Here is a 12,500-nt window from a genome sequence, read left to right on the forward strand (position 1 = left end):
GTGTGTGTGTGTGTGTGTGTGTGTGTGTGTGTGTGTCCGTCCGTGTCCGTGTGTGTGTGTCCGTCCGTGTCCGTGTGTGTGTGTCCGTCCGTGTCCGTGTGTGTGTGTCCGTCCGTGTCCGTGTGTGTGTGTCCGTCCGTGTCCGTGTGTGTGTGTCCGTCCGTGTCCGTGTGTGTGTGTGCGTGTGTGTGTCCGTGTCCATGCAGTTATATTTATTTACATTTGTAATCCCTTGTCTGTGTTCATATCTTCTGCTTACATGCAACCATACACACGTGAGATTTAGCAGTCTGCATGCACCTACCAACGAACACAGTCAAACCATTTACACATATTATTCTACATTCAAAAAGTTTTGTTGATAATTCTACACAGGGCCACCTATCTTTTTTCATTCTCTGGCACTAACAGCTCTGAACAAATCTTAACTGTAGATGTAGTATGGTTAAACAAATATGTGAATCCATTGGAAATATCAATAGTACTCACATTTCTGGTCTCCCTCCCAATGTAAAAAAGCAATATCTAGAGATATGAAGCTTTCTATGAGACTGCAATCATTTTAATTAAGGGCAGTGCTTTCTGCTTAATATTTACTAACTCTCAAGATAGATCTAAACCAAAAAACTGTCTTGGCTAAATTAGTTTCAGTAGGTTTTCTTATAAAATCATTACTGCTTCCTTGACACAAACTTTTCCACTTTACTGAAATCAAAAGTTAGGGAGAATATAACTTCTTATGATCTCATCTCCTCAATTTGCATATAACATAACTAGGACATTTGCAAGAACTAAAAAATCACAACAGTGTAAATAAGCTCAAAATAATCGCTGAATAAAAACAATAAATGAAGCAAAACAACATAATGAAACAAGCAAAATAAAATGAAAAACAAACGAATCAAGCAGCCTATTAATGACAGAAGTCTTCTTGCAATGACCTCAAAATCTGCATATAATAAAATAGGATAAGATGTTGGTAAGTACTAGGATCTTCACAGTATGAGAGGTAGTGTGCTCACCTGGCCATGGGAAAACAGGCTTAAAACTTCCAACAAGGTCAAACCTATTCATAAAAATAAACTGGTGAAAAAAAAACACAAACCTAACATATATCCTAATCTAAAGAATAAATTAAAGCGATGCTGAATTTTATCAAAATTCACTAAATCATTATACATGATACAAAATTAACCCAAGATGGGGAGGGACTGCACCCTTTTTTAGCTCAATTCTTTTCAGATTGCAAATGCCATATAGTTACCTAACCAAATACTTGTATACAAGATCTGGGTAAATTACTTTGGATTTTAATAGCCACTGTAATAGGAATAATCAATTCATATTTACCAATCTGCTGAAATGGAAGTTTCACAAAATGAAATATGGAACTTCTAATGAACTAATACAGCAAACAAACCTGGCCTTTCATCTGAAAAAATGATGCGTATCTCTCCCCTTTCATTAGAAAAGAGACCAATGTTAGATTGCAATAAAAAAAATCAATCACACGACCTATTCTCACATCTTTGGAAATTTGCAAATTCCGAGCTAAATGAAAGCACCTGGAATTATTCACAAAGGGGTAACTTTCCCTACTGATAAACTGGTAGATTTCTCGCACTATCTACAACACAGAGACCCTAGCTCATGCTGCTCATGTCTCAGCCCTCAACTTTTTGGCCGCAGATGGAGAAATGATGATTCCTTAATGCACACTTTTTCTGTTTTTTTTTGAGAGATAAATGGTCTACACATGAATGAAAACCTCTCCCTTTAATCTCTCCTCTCACAGGTGGTGTAATAAAATGTAGACTCGACCGTGTAAACCTACGTCCAGAGGTAGACAACGAGGAAAACTGGATATTATCGGGAAAGGAAAATATCACTACTAGTTGCAAACAGTACTGTGTGATAATGTAGTGGAACAGTCCTTATCAAAATTTAATTAATGTTAGTTCACTCTCAAAGTGATCTATACCTTTTCTAGTTAATTTGAAAAGCAAAGGCCGTGATTAGAAGCTAAAAAAGGATCAAACTAAATTTATTTTTCTGAATGAAACTCAGACTAATAAATGCAAATCCTGCTTTTGTCAATTAGAAACAATTCAATACATTGAAATAGAAGCCCATGCAAGTCTGATTCCATTTGGGAAACACACAAAACTGATAAAACTTATTTCAAGATCGATTTCAAATACAGTAACGCTTTATTACAGGCTTATATTTCAATAAGGATCATTCACATCATCAGAGAAAAGAGGGAAAGAAATCCAGTTTCATTCACTAATATAAACTACCCTAAGCTGTATCAACTTACCCCAACATTACATCTGTATGCATCCATCACCAAAGCATTCATGTGTATCAACCATGCACTACGGTAACTTTCCCTCTACGAATAACAAACAGAGTATGCTGTCTTGAAGTTTCATATCATCACTCTTTGACTAGAAGCAACAATGTCAATTTTTTTGGTTAAATTATCTTTCTATCTTTTAGGGATTACCTAGATAAACTGTCTGGAAACTAACAATTTTCTAAATGTACTGGATTAAAACTATGCTGTACATTTTTAGTTTCATAAAAACTATATTCATTTATAACTTACTAAAGTTAATTAAAGAGAATCATATACATATACACATACACACTCATACACTTATATTTCAAACAGTCTTGATTTTGCCAGTTTGAACACAAATTTAATCTAAGGCACACTTTTCCTTCAATTTCTAACTACATACAACATTCGATTTTAAAATTTCTTGCATTTCATTTGGGTAATCGTACGTTTTTTTTAATTCCAAACATCTGTATTTCTCCTGTACCTAATGTTGGTTCCAGATAGTCACTACTAAACTAGTTTTCTGACTTCACATGTTTCTCGTTCCCTTACATTCCCTTCTCTTTTAATACTATCCACTAAAAAGATTCATGCATTCATTACTTTCATTCTTCAGCTCCAACAAATATTTCACACCTTATATCACAACTAGGCATTATGCAAATTGATAATCTACAACTTTTACTATTTAAGTATATAGCAAGATTCCATCCTGAATTCCTGACAACAAAGTTCTGTTTTGTCCTTAGTATTCACATAATTCTAGCCCTTAAAGGATGGCAAAGCTAAGAGATCTATGCACACACAGGAAGGATAAAATAAATATTTTCCTCATTTCTTCCCTTCTTTCTTTCTCTAATGCACAAAATTATTTCGGCTTAAATCATTCTATTGGATATTCATCACATGAATAATTTGGAATCATTTTTGGTAGCAAATTTTGCCATGTTTCATCTGTTCCAGCCAGTGTGCACACATCCCTAAGAACACTTATATTCTGTCCTTTACGATTTACTACTCGACCTCCCATTTGATGTGGACTTTGAGGGATCGGAGTTTGATTATGTGATCATCAATATTTGCAACGTGATCTACTGTTCCAATAAGTGTGTCTGATACTTCAATTTTAAAGTATATAGTGATCAATCAAATTAACATGTATACAACAAGTTCAGAGAATATATATCAAACAAAAATCAAATTTCATATGTAATCCCCTCCCCATAAAAGAAAAATTAAATCAGGTATCACATTACCACACACGTCATCCAGCATTGCCTCTCCGAATAAAATAATGCTATTCAGACAAATGTTAGTTTAAAGCATTACTAATATTATCAGTAATAGGGTTAAACCTTACAGCGCTAATGATTGGAGCAACAAAAGACCAAAGCAATAGGCAGCTTTCTTTTGATTTATGGTCACAATCACTGTGTTAATTGCTTAGTGTCAGGATAACATTACCTCATGCACTTTACACAGCAGGCTATATTGCACCACAGGAGATAACGTGCTGTTAAAGAAGAATCAAAGAGTTTCTGGAGATTCCAGAAGTTCACAGAAGTTCTTTCCTCTAAGCAACCACCAAGACCTGTGCCTCCAGGAAAGCTTACACCCACAAGGGTAAGCTTACATTCTAAAACAGTAGCTTCAACATGCACAGCTTCTGAGTATCTATATACCTTTCAAAAGAAAACCTTGGAATGCCAGATTATATAGAACTTAGTTCAGGTGAGCAAACACTATGATACTGCTTAGATAATGACTTTTTATTTCTATAATCATCACCAAAAGATTAAACATCTTAATTGCTCACGTGAACTAACTTCTGAAGATTTTGGGTGACAATGCTGTCTTAGTTCCCTCACCTACTGATATATATGTATAAATATCAGCTGCAGAACCTTTACCGCATAAAAGAAGCAAGACAGATGAACTACTTACTGACCAAAATCTTTTGACAAATTCATAGTATTCTTTAATCTGTATGAAACTTTCACATATTCTGCCAAACAGAGATAGTCATCAAAATATCAATCTTTATTTACTGTTGTTCATAAAGATTCAGGTCAATATCTAGATAATCTGTCATTTAATAATACCTTAGTCAAACACCAAACCACACTGTACTTATAACTGGTGTTATGATATCTGGACTGGCAGTGAAGCCATCAATGTACACTATTTGTACAAACATTAGTTAATGATGACGTTTTGAATGTGGCATGATCCACATACCTCTACATGTATAGTAAGGTTGGGTGTTGCAGAAGGCTCGATGGTGTGTGTTACCATGTGTCTTACCAGTGCCATAACTCACAATGTGATACCCAGGAGGAAACAGCCTTTGCCAGGACAACAGGGAAAGGACCTCCTGTCTGGTTAGGACAATCCTTAATCCTGGAAATCATATATAGGTTACTGGCCTCTGGTGAGCACAAGAATATACCTGAACAATAGAAGTGAGGAACTTTTGGATCAATGAGCTGCAGATGCATTGCAACATTTGGTTGCCAAAATTTGGTAACTGGAATAGTTATCAAGCTAGTACCAATTCAAATCATATAAAGAGAGTGTGACTGAGAATAAGTGTGAGCATGATTGTGAGTATGTCTATGGGAGTGGGAGCTGAGGAAGAGGGGGGGGGGGGAGAGGTAGAAAGGGAGAGGGGGGGGGGAGGGGAAGGAAGGAAGGAACAAACAAATGAAGGAACGAAGGAAGGGAAGGAAGAAGGGGGAAGGGGGAAGGGAGGAAAGGAAAAAGGGAGGAAGGGAGGGTAGAAGTGAGGAAGGGAAGGAGGGAAGGAGACAAAGGGGGAAGGAGGGAGGGAGAGAGGGATATGTGTAAATGTGTTTTCGTGTGTATGTATTTGTATGTGCATATGCCTTAGTTTGTGTGAATGCATTTTTTAGCTTATTTATATATTTATTTGTGTGTGTGTGTCAGTGTCAGTTAGTGTCAGTGTATGTGTGTATTTGTCAGTGATTACATGTAATGTTTCAGATCACACACACACACACTATCTCTATCTCTTTCTCTTTCACTCACTCTTTCACACTCTCACTCTCACTCTCACTCTAACACTCACACTCACACTCACTCTCACACTCACTCTCACTCTCACACTCACACTCACACTCACTCTCACACTCACACTCACTCTCACACTCACTCTCACACTCACTCTAACTCTCACTCTAACTCTCACTCTAACTCTCTGTAAAGGTCTGTCTCATTATATGACAATATTGGTTGTGATTCTCTATAAATACTTGTCAAAGAAAGAAATAATCTTGAAAACCAAGATAGCTGTTCTGAACAATCATATCTGACAACCGGTCTTCACTTCACATGTTCGGGATTGTGGAGAAGTGTACAGTTTAGCTAACCTGGGAGGTGGAAGTGTGAGGAGAGGGCCAGACGGACCAGACTGGACATGGAGTGGGTGGAGGGCGAGAACACTGGATGAGCCAGGGTCGGGGGTGGCCCACCTATCAGCTGACCTAAACCTGTGCGCATATTAGTGACACTAGCAGGCACATTGGGAGCATGGGGCGCCACCCCCCCACTGCCACAGATCCCAGAGCCGGGTGGCATGGTAGCTGATCCCCCCCGCCGCCTGGCCACCTGGGCAAAGGTCTCCAGCAGACTGTGTGTCAATGGTTCAGAATCAGCACTGGTCAGGTTGGGCACACTAACACTCATAGGCTGTGAGGACATGGCGGAGCGCCCAGTGCAGTCCCTCTTACCCTCACCCGTCACAACACCCCCACATCGCTTCCTGCTGCTACTGCTGACTCCACCAATGCTGCTGCTGCTGCTGCTCACACTGCCACTGATCCCTAGATTGCCCAGCTCACCCAGCTTTTCTTCATTGACAGTCACAGCTGGGCATTCTCCAGCCTGGGCTAAGTGGCCTGATTTGCTGCTGTCTGCAGTTGGGTGCAGCCCCACATCCATAACAGTCATGGCCTCACTCATATCACCCGTACCAGATTTGATATCAGAGGTATTGAGCACAGACTCCAAAGAGGACATGGCATCGGAGAAATCAGACGTGAGGTCACGGTCATGCAGGCTGAGTGACTGTACTAGGGTGGCTAATTCTGAGCCTTTGTCCCGCCCACTGCCTTCCACACTCAGGAGAGCCTCAGCACTGGCCACACTCAGCACATTTTCTGCAACTGTCTCAGCAGCCTGGAGAATTTGAATTACCAGATTTTTAGAGAAATATTGATGTGTCAGATTATGCAAATCATGAAATCATCTCTCAAAAATTAAAAAAACATGATACAATTTTCTCTAACATAGCGAAAAAATGCAAGACTGACTAGTATGGAACAAGAAGAATAATTTAACACACTTATTCAGAATGTTACCTTTGCAGTGAGATTGTCATCAGATGCTGCTTGATCGGAAGCAGCCACAGAATGTTTGTGTGTGTCTGTGGTTGCCTGAGGTAGTGAAGGTGTCGAGCTACACTTGCGACTTGTGAGTACACTTGTACCTTGGCTGACTTCTGTGCTTACCACCTGTACAAAACAACAGAAGAGTTACGTATTACAAAAATCAAAGGAAAGTTTTCTTGCATAAGCACCTGAGTTGGGGCAGTGGGATAGGAGTTCAATACAACTGATGGTCAAAAATGTTTTTTGGGAGAATTTGCTTGCTCAAAAAAATACATATATATATTTCTAAATGTTTATATCATGTAAGCTGTATGTTCACCAATTCCAATGAGATATGTATCCATGAAGTGCTAAATAAATTGTCATTGCATCTGTGATTGCTAATTTTGTATAACACAATTAATTTAATTCACATACTTACAGTTGTCACAACACTTTTTAAAAAATATATCAATAAACAATTATTTTGTGTAACAAAAATAAATTAGTATCGAATACAATACAATTATACATAGATTGATAGATTCACCAATTTGTTGATTATGATTTCTTCTAAAAAGCAAAAACAACACTGCCAACTTTAACAAAGATCACAAATCATTCTCTAAACACACAGAAAATATCAATCACAAATTATGAATGCCTGGGCACATATAATATCTTCTCTGTCCATTCTAATCATGCGCCATTAATTCATCTCACAAATGGTACATTATTAAAACAGGAGGCTTAACTACGGCAACAATGAATCGGATATTTTCAGATTTTTTTTTTTTTTTTAATATAAAAAAATAATAAAATAAAATGAAAAAACAAATAAGAAAATCTGTGTGCCAAAGATTCATGACTTATTTAATCCATTTTTAATTCTCACTCACACTAAGGGCGATAAGATATCCAAGTAGTACAGTTAATTAACTGTTTAAAAGGATGCTGCTGTACCTTATTTCCTAATTTACAACTATCAATGAACAAACCCCCTCAACAAATCCATCAAAAATCACGTAAACCAGACCCAACCTACTTATATCTGAGGCATGCCAACCCCAAGCAACCTCAAACAGAGTCTTTCCCCATTACCTTGGTGGTCTTTATGGCTGTGGTGATCGTGGGTATTGACGAAGCAGGTGCGGAGGTGGTGGAGGTGTTGCTGGATGAGCTGCTGATCCCCGTGGACACGATGGACACCTGGGGGGACTCTGGGTCATAGCCTGGAGCCAGCTTGAGATCATACTTGCCCTCTGCGCCCATGCGGTAGCTGTTGGATGCTCCGTGATCCCAGGTTACGTCAATCCAGCCTGAATTGGGATTTGGTGGTTGGAATATAAGTCTGTTTACACTTAGTTTAAAATGTCTTATATCTATAAAAAATAAAAAAATAAAAAATAAAAAAAAGGTGAGATATATTTATATATAAAAAATTGTGGTCTCAATTCAGTAATTTGTAAATCTACTTGGCAAAATTACCATTATGAAGTTCGCCTGTAATGGTTCCTTCACTTGGGGGGTTGCCATCCTGGTCACGCCACTTCCAGTCTAGTCCACGTACCACACGTGCTCCAACGACCATGTGCTTCACCATCTGCCGGAAAAGGCAGCTCATAAGATACTTTCTCTTTGCAATGATTACAGTACACGGATCACGTCTAAATGAACAAAATCTTTCAAAAAAGACAATCTTCACAAATGCCATGAATAAAACACTCACCTGTGACTTGACCAGTCTTCTCTGCCGTCGTAAGTTTGCCTCCGCTTCCTTGGCTGCTCTACCAAGGTCTTCACACACACCTGTGACTGTACCATAGAGCTCGAGCCCAGAGAGGGAGAGGTAATGAGTCTGACCAGATGCATTTTTACCAGTTTGCTGAATACGGACATGTCTCCATCCAGTCTGTATTGAAAGATACAAAAAAAAATATTAATCAAAAGATATCAATAACAAAACACATATCAATACCCAAATCAACCTGATAATGAGAATGAACTAACACAAACATATGAACATAATCCAACCACATATTACCATAGCAATAAATTTTTTCAATATAATAAATGATAAACCAATATTCTAACATACCTTTTCATCCTGTTGTGGTTGAATGAACCATGTGTGAGTGCTACCTGGCTCATTGAGGGAGCAATCATCCACGTGAGTGTACAAGGTCGTCCAGGTCATGCCATCTTTGGAGACCTGAAACGAAATTACAACTTAGTTCAATGAAAGTACAGAAGAATATTATCTAATCATTCCTTTCAATTCAATCATTATGTGCATTACACTCTGATACAAATGGGATGACAAATTCTGATATTCTAAACAACAAAAATGTGGTTTAGAACACGCATAATCAAGGAATTATGTATCCTCAGGTCTAACCAATACTACAAGGGTTACAGATATAATTTTAAGAACATAAAAAGAGGAACCTATACAGTTAAAGTAAAAATTTTGTTCCCGAACTCAATCTCTTCATTCCACCTTACCTGGAACATCCAATTCCGGAGGGCCGATCTACCGTAGCCTCTTGCATGTCGGAGAGTATAAGCAGATGGTACAAACCACACACCAAGATCAATAGCAAACCAGGCTCGCTTATCGTCATTGGTGTGGCAGTTCAGGGCTGATGGGTCACGGCTAAGGATATCTTCTAGGCGTCCATAAGGAAGATTGCGCCCTTCACTAGATGTCACCACCACTAGACCGACAGAGGCTGGGTTGACCCACTCATATGCAGTCCTAGAAAGGGATAAATTTTAAACTTCAACATTCCAACCAATACAGAGTGAACGGTGTTAAGGAACCCCTCTAAAAATCAATCAATATGAACAATTCTTACAATGGTCTTCACACACTCAAGATCATTTTAAATAATTAAGTCACTTACTTTGCATTTGTTCCAATCCAATAAATAATGCCATTCTCATCAAAATCTCTGTTGCATTTAAATGTCAGTTTTTGGCCCTCCTTCAGTTTGCGGACGAAAGCAAAGGAGGCTCTATCGAAATCATACCACTGCTTGGCAACCATCTTGAGAAGGTATCGCTCAAGTTGCTCAACTGTGGCCAATGGTTCCATCTACCAATACCAAAGAATATAAAATATATCAGTAAAGAATAAACATACAAGCATCAACATGAAAAAAGTACAAAAAAAAAAAAATAATAATTTAGGATTGTAATTCTAGCTAGCAATAAGTAAAACCATGTCAAGGTAAAAGTAACCTTAAAAAAAAATTAGTAAGCGATCCCTGATTCCCCTCTTACCTTCAAAGTTCTTCCATTCCTGTCAATCAGAGAGCTCTCTCCAGGTGCTCTTTCGAGTCTGAACCTGAGACGTCTACTCAAAACCTGCAGGCCTGAGCCAGCCCCAGGAATGTCATATATGTATAATGGTAGCTTTTCAGCACTCTCGAGCACTGACACCAGTTTGCGTACAAGCTGTGTCCCAGGGCTTACAGAGGTGCTAATTGTTGCCGTCTCTTCATCTACTTTGTCCTGAAAGAAATAATAACGAATATTTACAATGCTGTCTAACTTCTTTTCATATTACTGGTTTGAAATACCAATCAGTTACCCTTAAGATGCTTGTATACTTTTTTTAGTAACAAGTTTTTACAGTGACTCACTAACATGCACGTATGTAATGCTGCTTGTATGTGTGTATAGGGGTATGCAATATAGGTAACTCAAATTATTTGACAGGGATCCAATCCAAAGAAAATGGTTGGATGATGAAATGTTTGAATTATTTTACCCATAAGATTATGACTTAAGAGCGGATTAAGGTCCTGACCCCCATCTTGATCCGAGAGAAAATCAAATAAAAAAGGAAAATATACCACTATTTATCACTTTACTGAAATATCATTGCCAAAAAAGAAAAAAAGGGTGTGTCTGTTGGAATAATGTAATGTTGGAGAACAAGCAGAATCAAAATGGGGATACCTGGATGTGGAGAAACTTTTTTAAGTAAAGAAAAAACATAATACTAATAATAATATTAAGAATGATGATGATGATAATAATAATAATAATAAACAAATAGAGATGAAATACCAATACTCATCATAAACAGTGTACCAGAGCTAACACGGAGCTCACAGTCATACCTTGAAGCAGCTCTTTAGGACATTTCTCCGCTGCTTGATCATCTTGTTGAGACGTCTCTGTGAAACCTGTCTGTTGTCCTCGGGGATGTGTTGAGCTGTGCCTGGGCTGAGGAGCGTCAGAAGGGCTTGAACCAGGCCGGAAGAATGTAACTCATAAGCAGAGACTGTGCTTTCATCACGCAGGAGGGTGACTAGGTCCTCCACTGCGGCTCTCAGAATCTCAGTCCATTCTCCACTGTTCTTGTTGCTAACCTGTTTCCAATAGATGAACAGATAAAATACAGTCCAAAGTTCTTATCAATTATCTCTTATGTATTTTATAATCATAGTAGAGCTTAATTCATTTCTTCTTGATAAGATTATAATAATCTTAATCTTCCTTTAACTAAAAATTATATTCACAAAGAAAAGAAGACATACCTGCTTCTGACAAGCTCTCTCAATTTGTGCCACAATATTTCCTAATTTGGCTACCACCCCACGCGGCTGTGTCTGTGCTGCTTTGAAGTATTTTTCATAAACATCACGGGCTAATCCTTTGACCTGAAATAATTAATAATTTCATAAATAATTTTTCTTTATCTATTAATATTCACAAATCCAAACATATTTAGCACAAAATATAAACAATGGATCTCCTGAAGAGGGGAAGTACACAATAAAATAGTGATAATAATAACAATGATATATAAGAGAAAACAAGATATCAAAAAGGAATTTTCAACCTTGACACATCCCCATGACTAACTAGGCAAACCAGACTCCATTCTACCAATGAACAAATAAATAATCTAATCAAATACCAAAGAAAACCATCCCATGCAATATCATCAAAATGAAAGCACTATCCCCAGAGCCTACACTTCCATATCAAAAGCCCATCAAGAATACCTTCTGTTTCATTGCCTCCACCTTGGACCGGAACCTCTTTCCTCGCCGCCCGGTCCAGCCAGCATGGAACTCTGGGCCCAGGGATGTTTCAGCTGTGAAGGAGTGCTTGGTGTTCCTGTTACTCTCAAATATGAAGCCAGGCAGGTCTTCTCTCAAGATGGTGGCTTGTTGCTGGCCGTCCGAGTTGTGGATGTGGAGCTCGCCCTCCTGTGAGTAAAGATCATTGTCATTATTATCAAGTTGTATCCTCAACAATACTGAAACCTGAGACAGATGTTCCAATGCAACATATTAAAAGGAATGTAGAAAAAGAGACTTGACTACACATGTCTCCTAAACCTTCTTGTAATCTAAACATGCTTGAGAGAACAGAACACCTATTCCAACAAACCTTCTTGCACTGCAAAGACCAGTTCCCGATGACCAATCGCGCAGGCCCTGGAGTTGATAAGACGGGCTGACTGGGGCTCCCTGGCCTCACAGCTGACTTGGCCCGCTGAAGCTTCTCCAGAAATTCACTGCGGTTCTCTGCTTGGAGAAGGGGAGAGCAATTACACCATTATTAACACAGATAATTTTGACAAGGAAATCATAGCTGAACAAGTCATAATCATAAAACAAAGTCAAAACAGAGGAACAAAATGAAAATGAAAATAGATTTTCTACTGCAAAAGCTAGAGCCAATTACTTTTTTTTTTCCATCCAATCATAATTTCATGTGCAGATATTTGATTTTTTTTTTTT

General features: G+C 38.3%; 1 protein-coding gene across 50 annotated transcripts in view; it reads right to left on the reverse strand.

Moving 5' to 3' along the window:
* The window catches only part of Ufd4 (ubiquitin fusion-degradation 4-like), a 140,684-nt gene that overhangs the window by 12,080 nt on the left and 116,104 nt on the right, over window positions 1-12,500 (reverse strand). For 13 of the 50 annotated variants that reach the window (XM_086539542.1, XM_086539522.1, XM_086539529.1 and 10 more), the window contains 13 exons: window positions 12,148-12,287; window positions 11,757-11,963; window positions 11,286-11,408; window positions 10,866-11,117; window positions 10,021-10,251; window positions 9,642-9,832; window positions 9,241-9,493; window positions 8,834-8,947; window positions 8,465-8,647; window positions 8,224-8,338; window positions 7,837-8,054; window positions 6,727-6,879; window positions 5,737-6,544 (listed from right to left, as the gene is read on the reverse strand). In XM_086539542.1, coding sequence (XP_086395668.1) covers window positions 5,737-6,544; window positions 6,727-6,879; window positions 7,837-8,054; window positions 8,224-8,338; window positions 8,465-8,647; window positions 8,834-8,947; window positions 9,241-9,493; window positions 9,642-9,832; window positions 10,021-10,251; window positions 10,866-11,117; window positions 11,286-11,408; window positions 11,757-11,963; window positions 12,148-12,287 — 2,988 coding nt within the window. The remainder of the gene's footprint in view (window positions 1-5,736; window positions 6,545-6,726; window positions 6,880-7,836; window positions 8,055-8,223; window positions 8,339-8,464; window positions 8,648-8,833; window positions 8,948-9,240; window positions 9,494-9,641; window positions 9,833-10,020; window positions 10,252-10,865; window positions 11,118-11,285; window positions 11,409-11,756; window positions 11,964-12,147; window positions 12,288-12,500) is intronic. The other 37 variants (XM_086539563.1, XM_086539562.1, XM_086539565.1 and 34 more) reach the window with 8 other exon arrangements.

The sequence above is a fragment of the Penaeus japonicus genome, unplaced genomic scaffold (genome assembly GCF_977035675.1).
Source record: "Penaeus japonicus unplaced genomic scaffold, GWHDUDI00000001_assembly GWHDUDI00000009, whole genome shotgun sequence".
Lineage (NCBI taxonomy): Eukaryota > Metazoa > Arthropoda > Malacostraca > Decapoda > Penaeidae > Penaeus > Penaeus japonicus.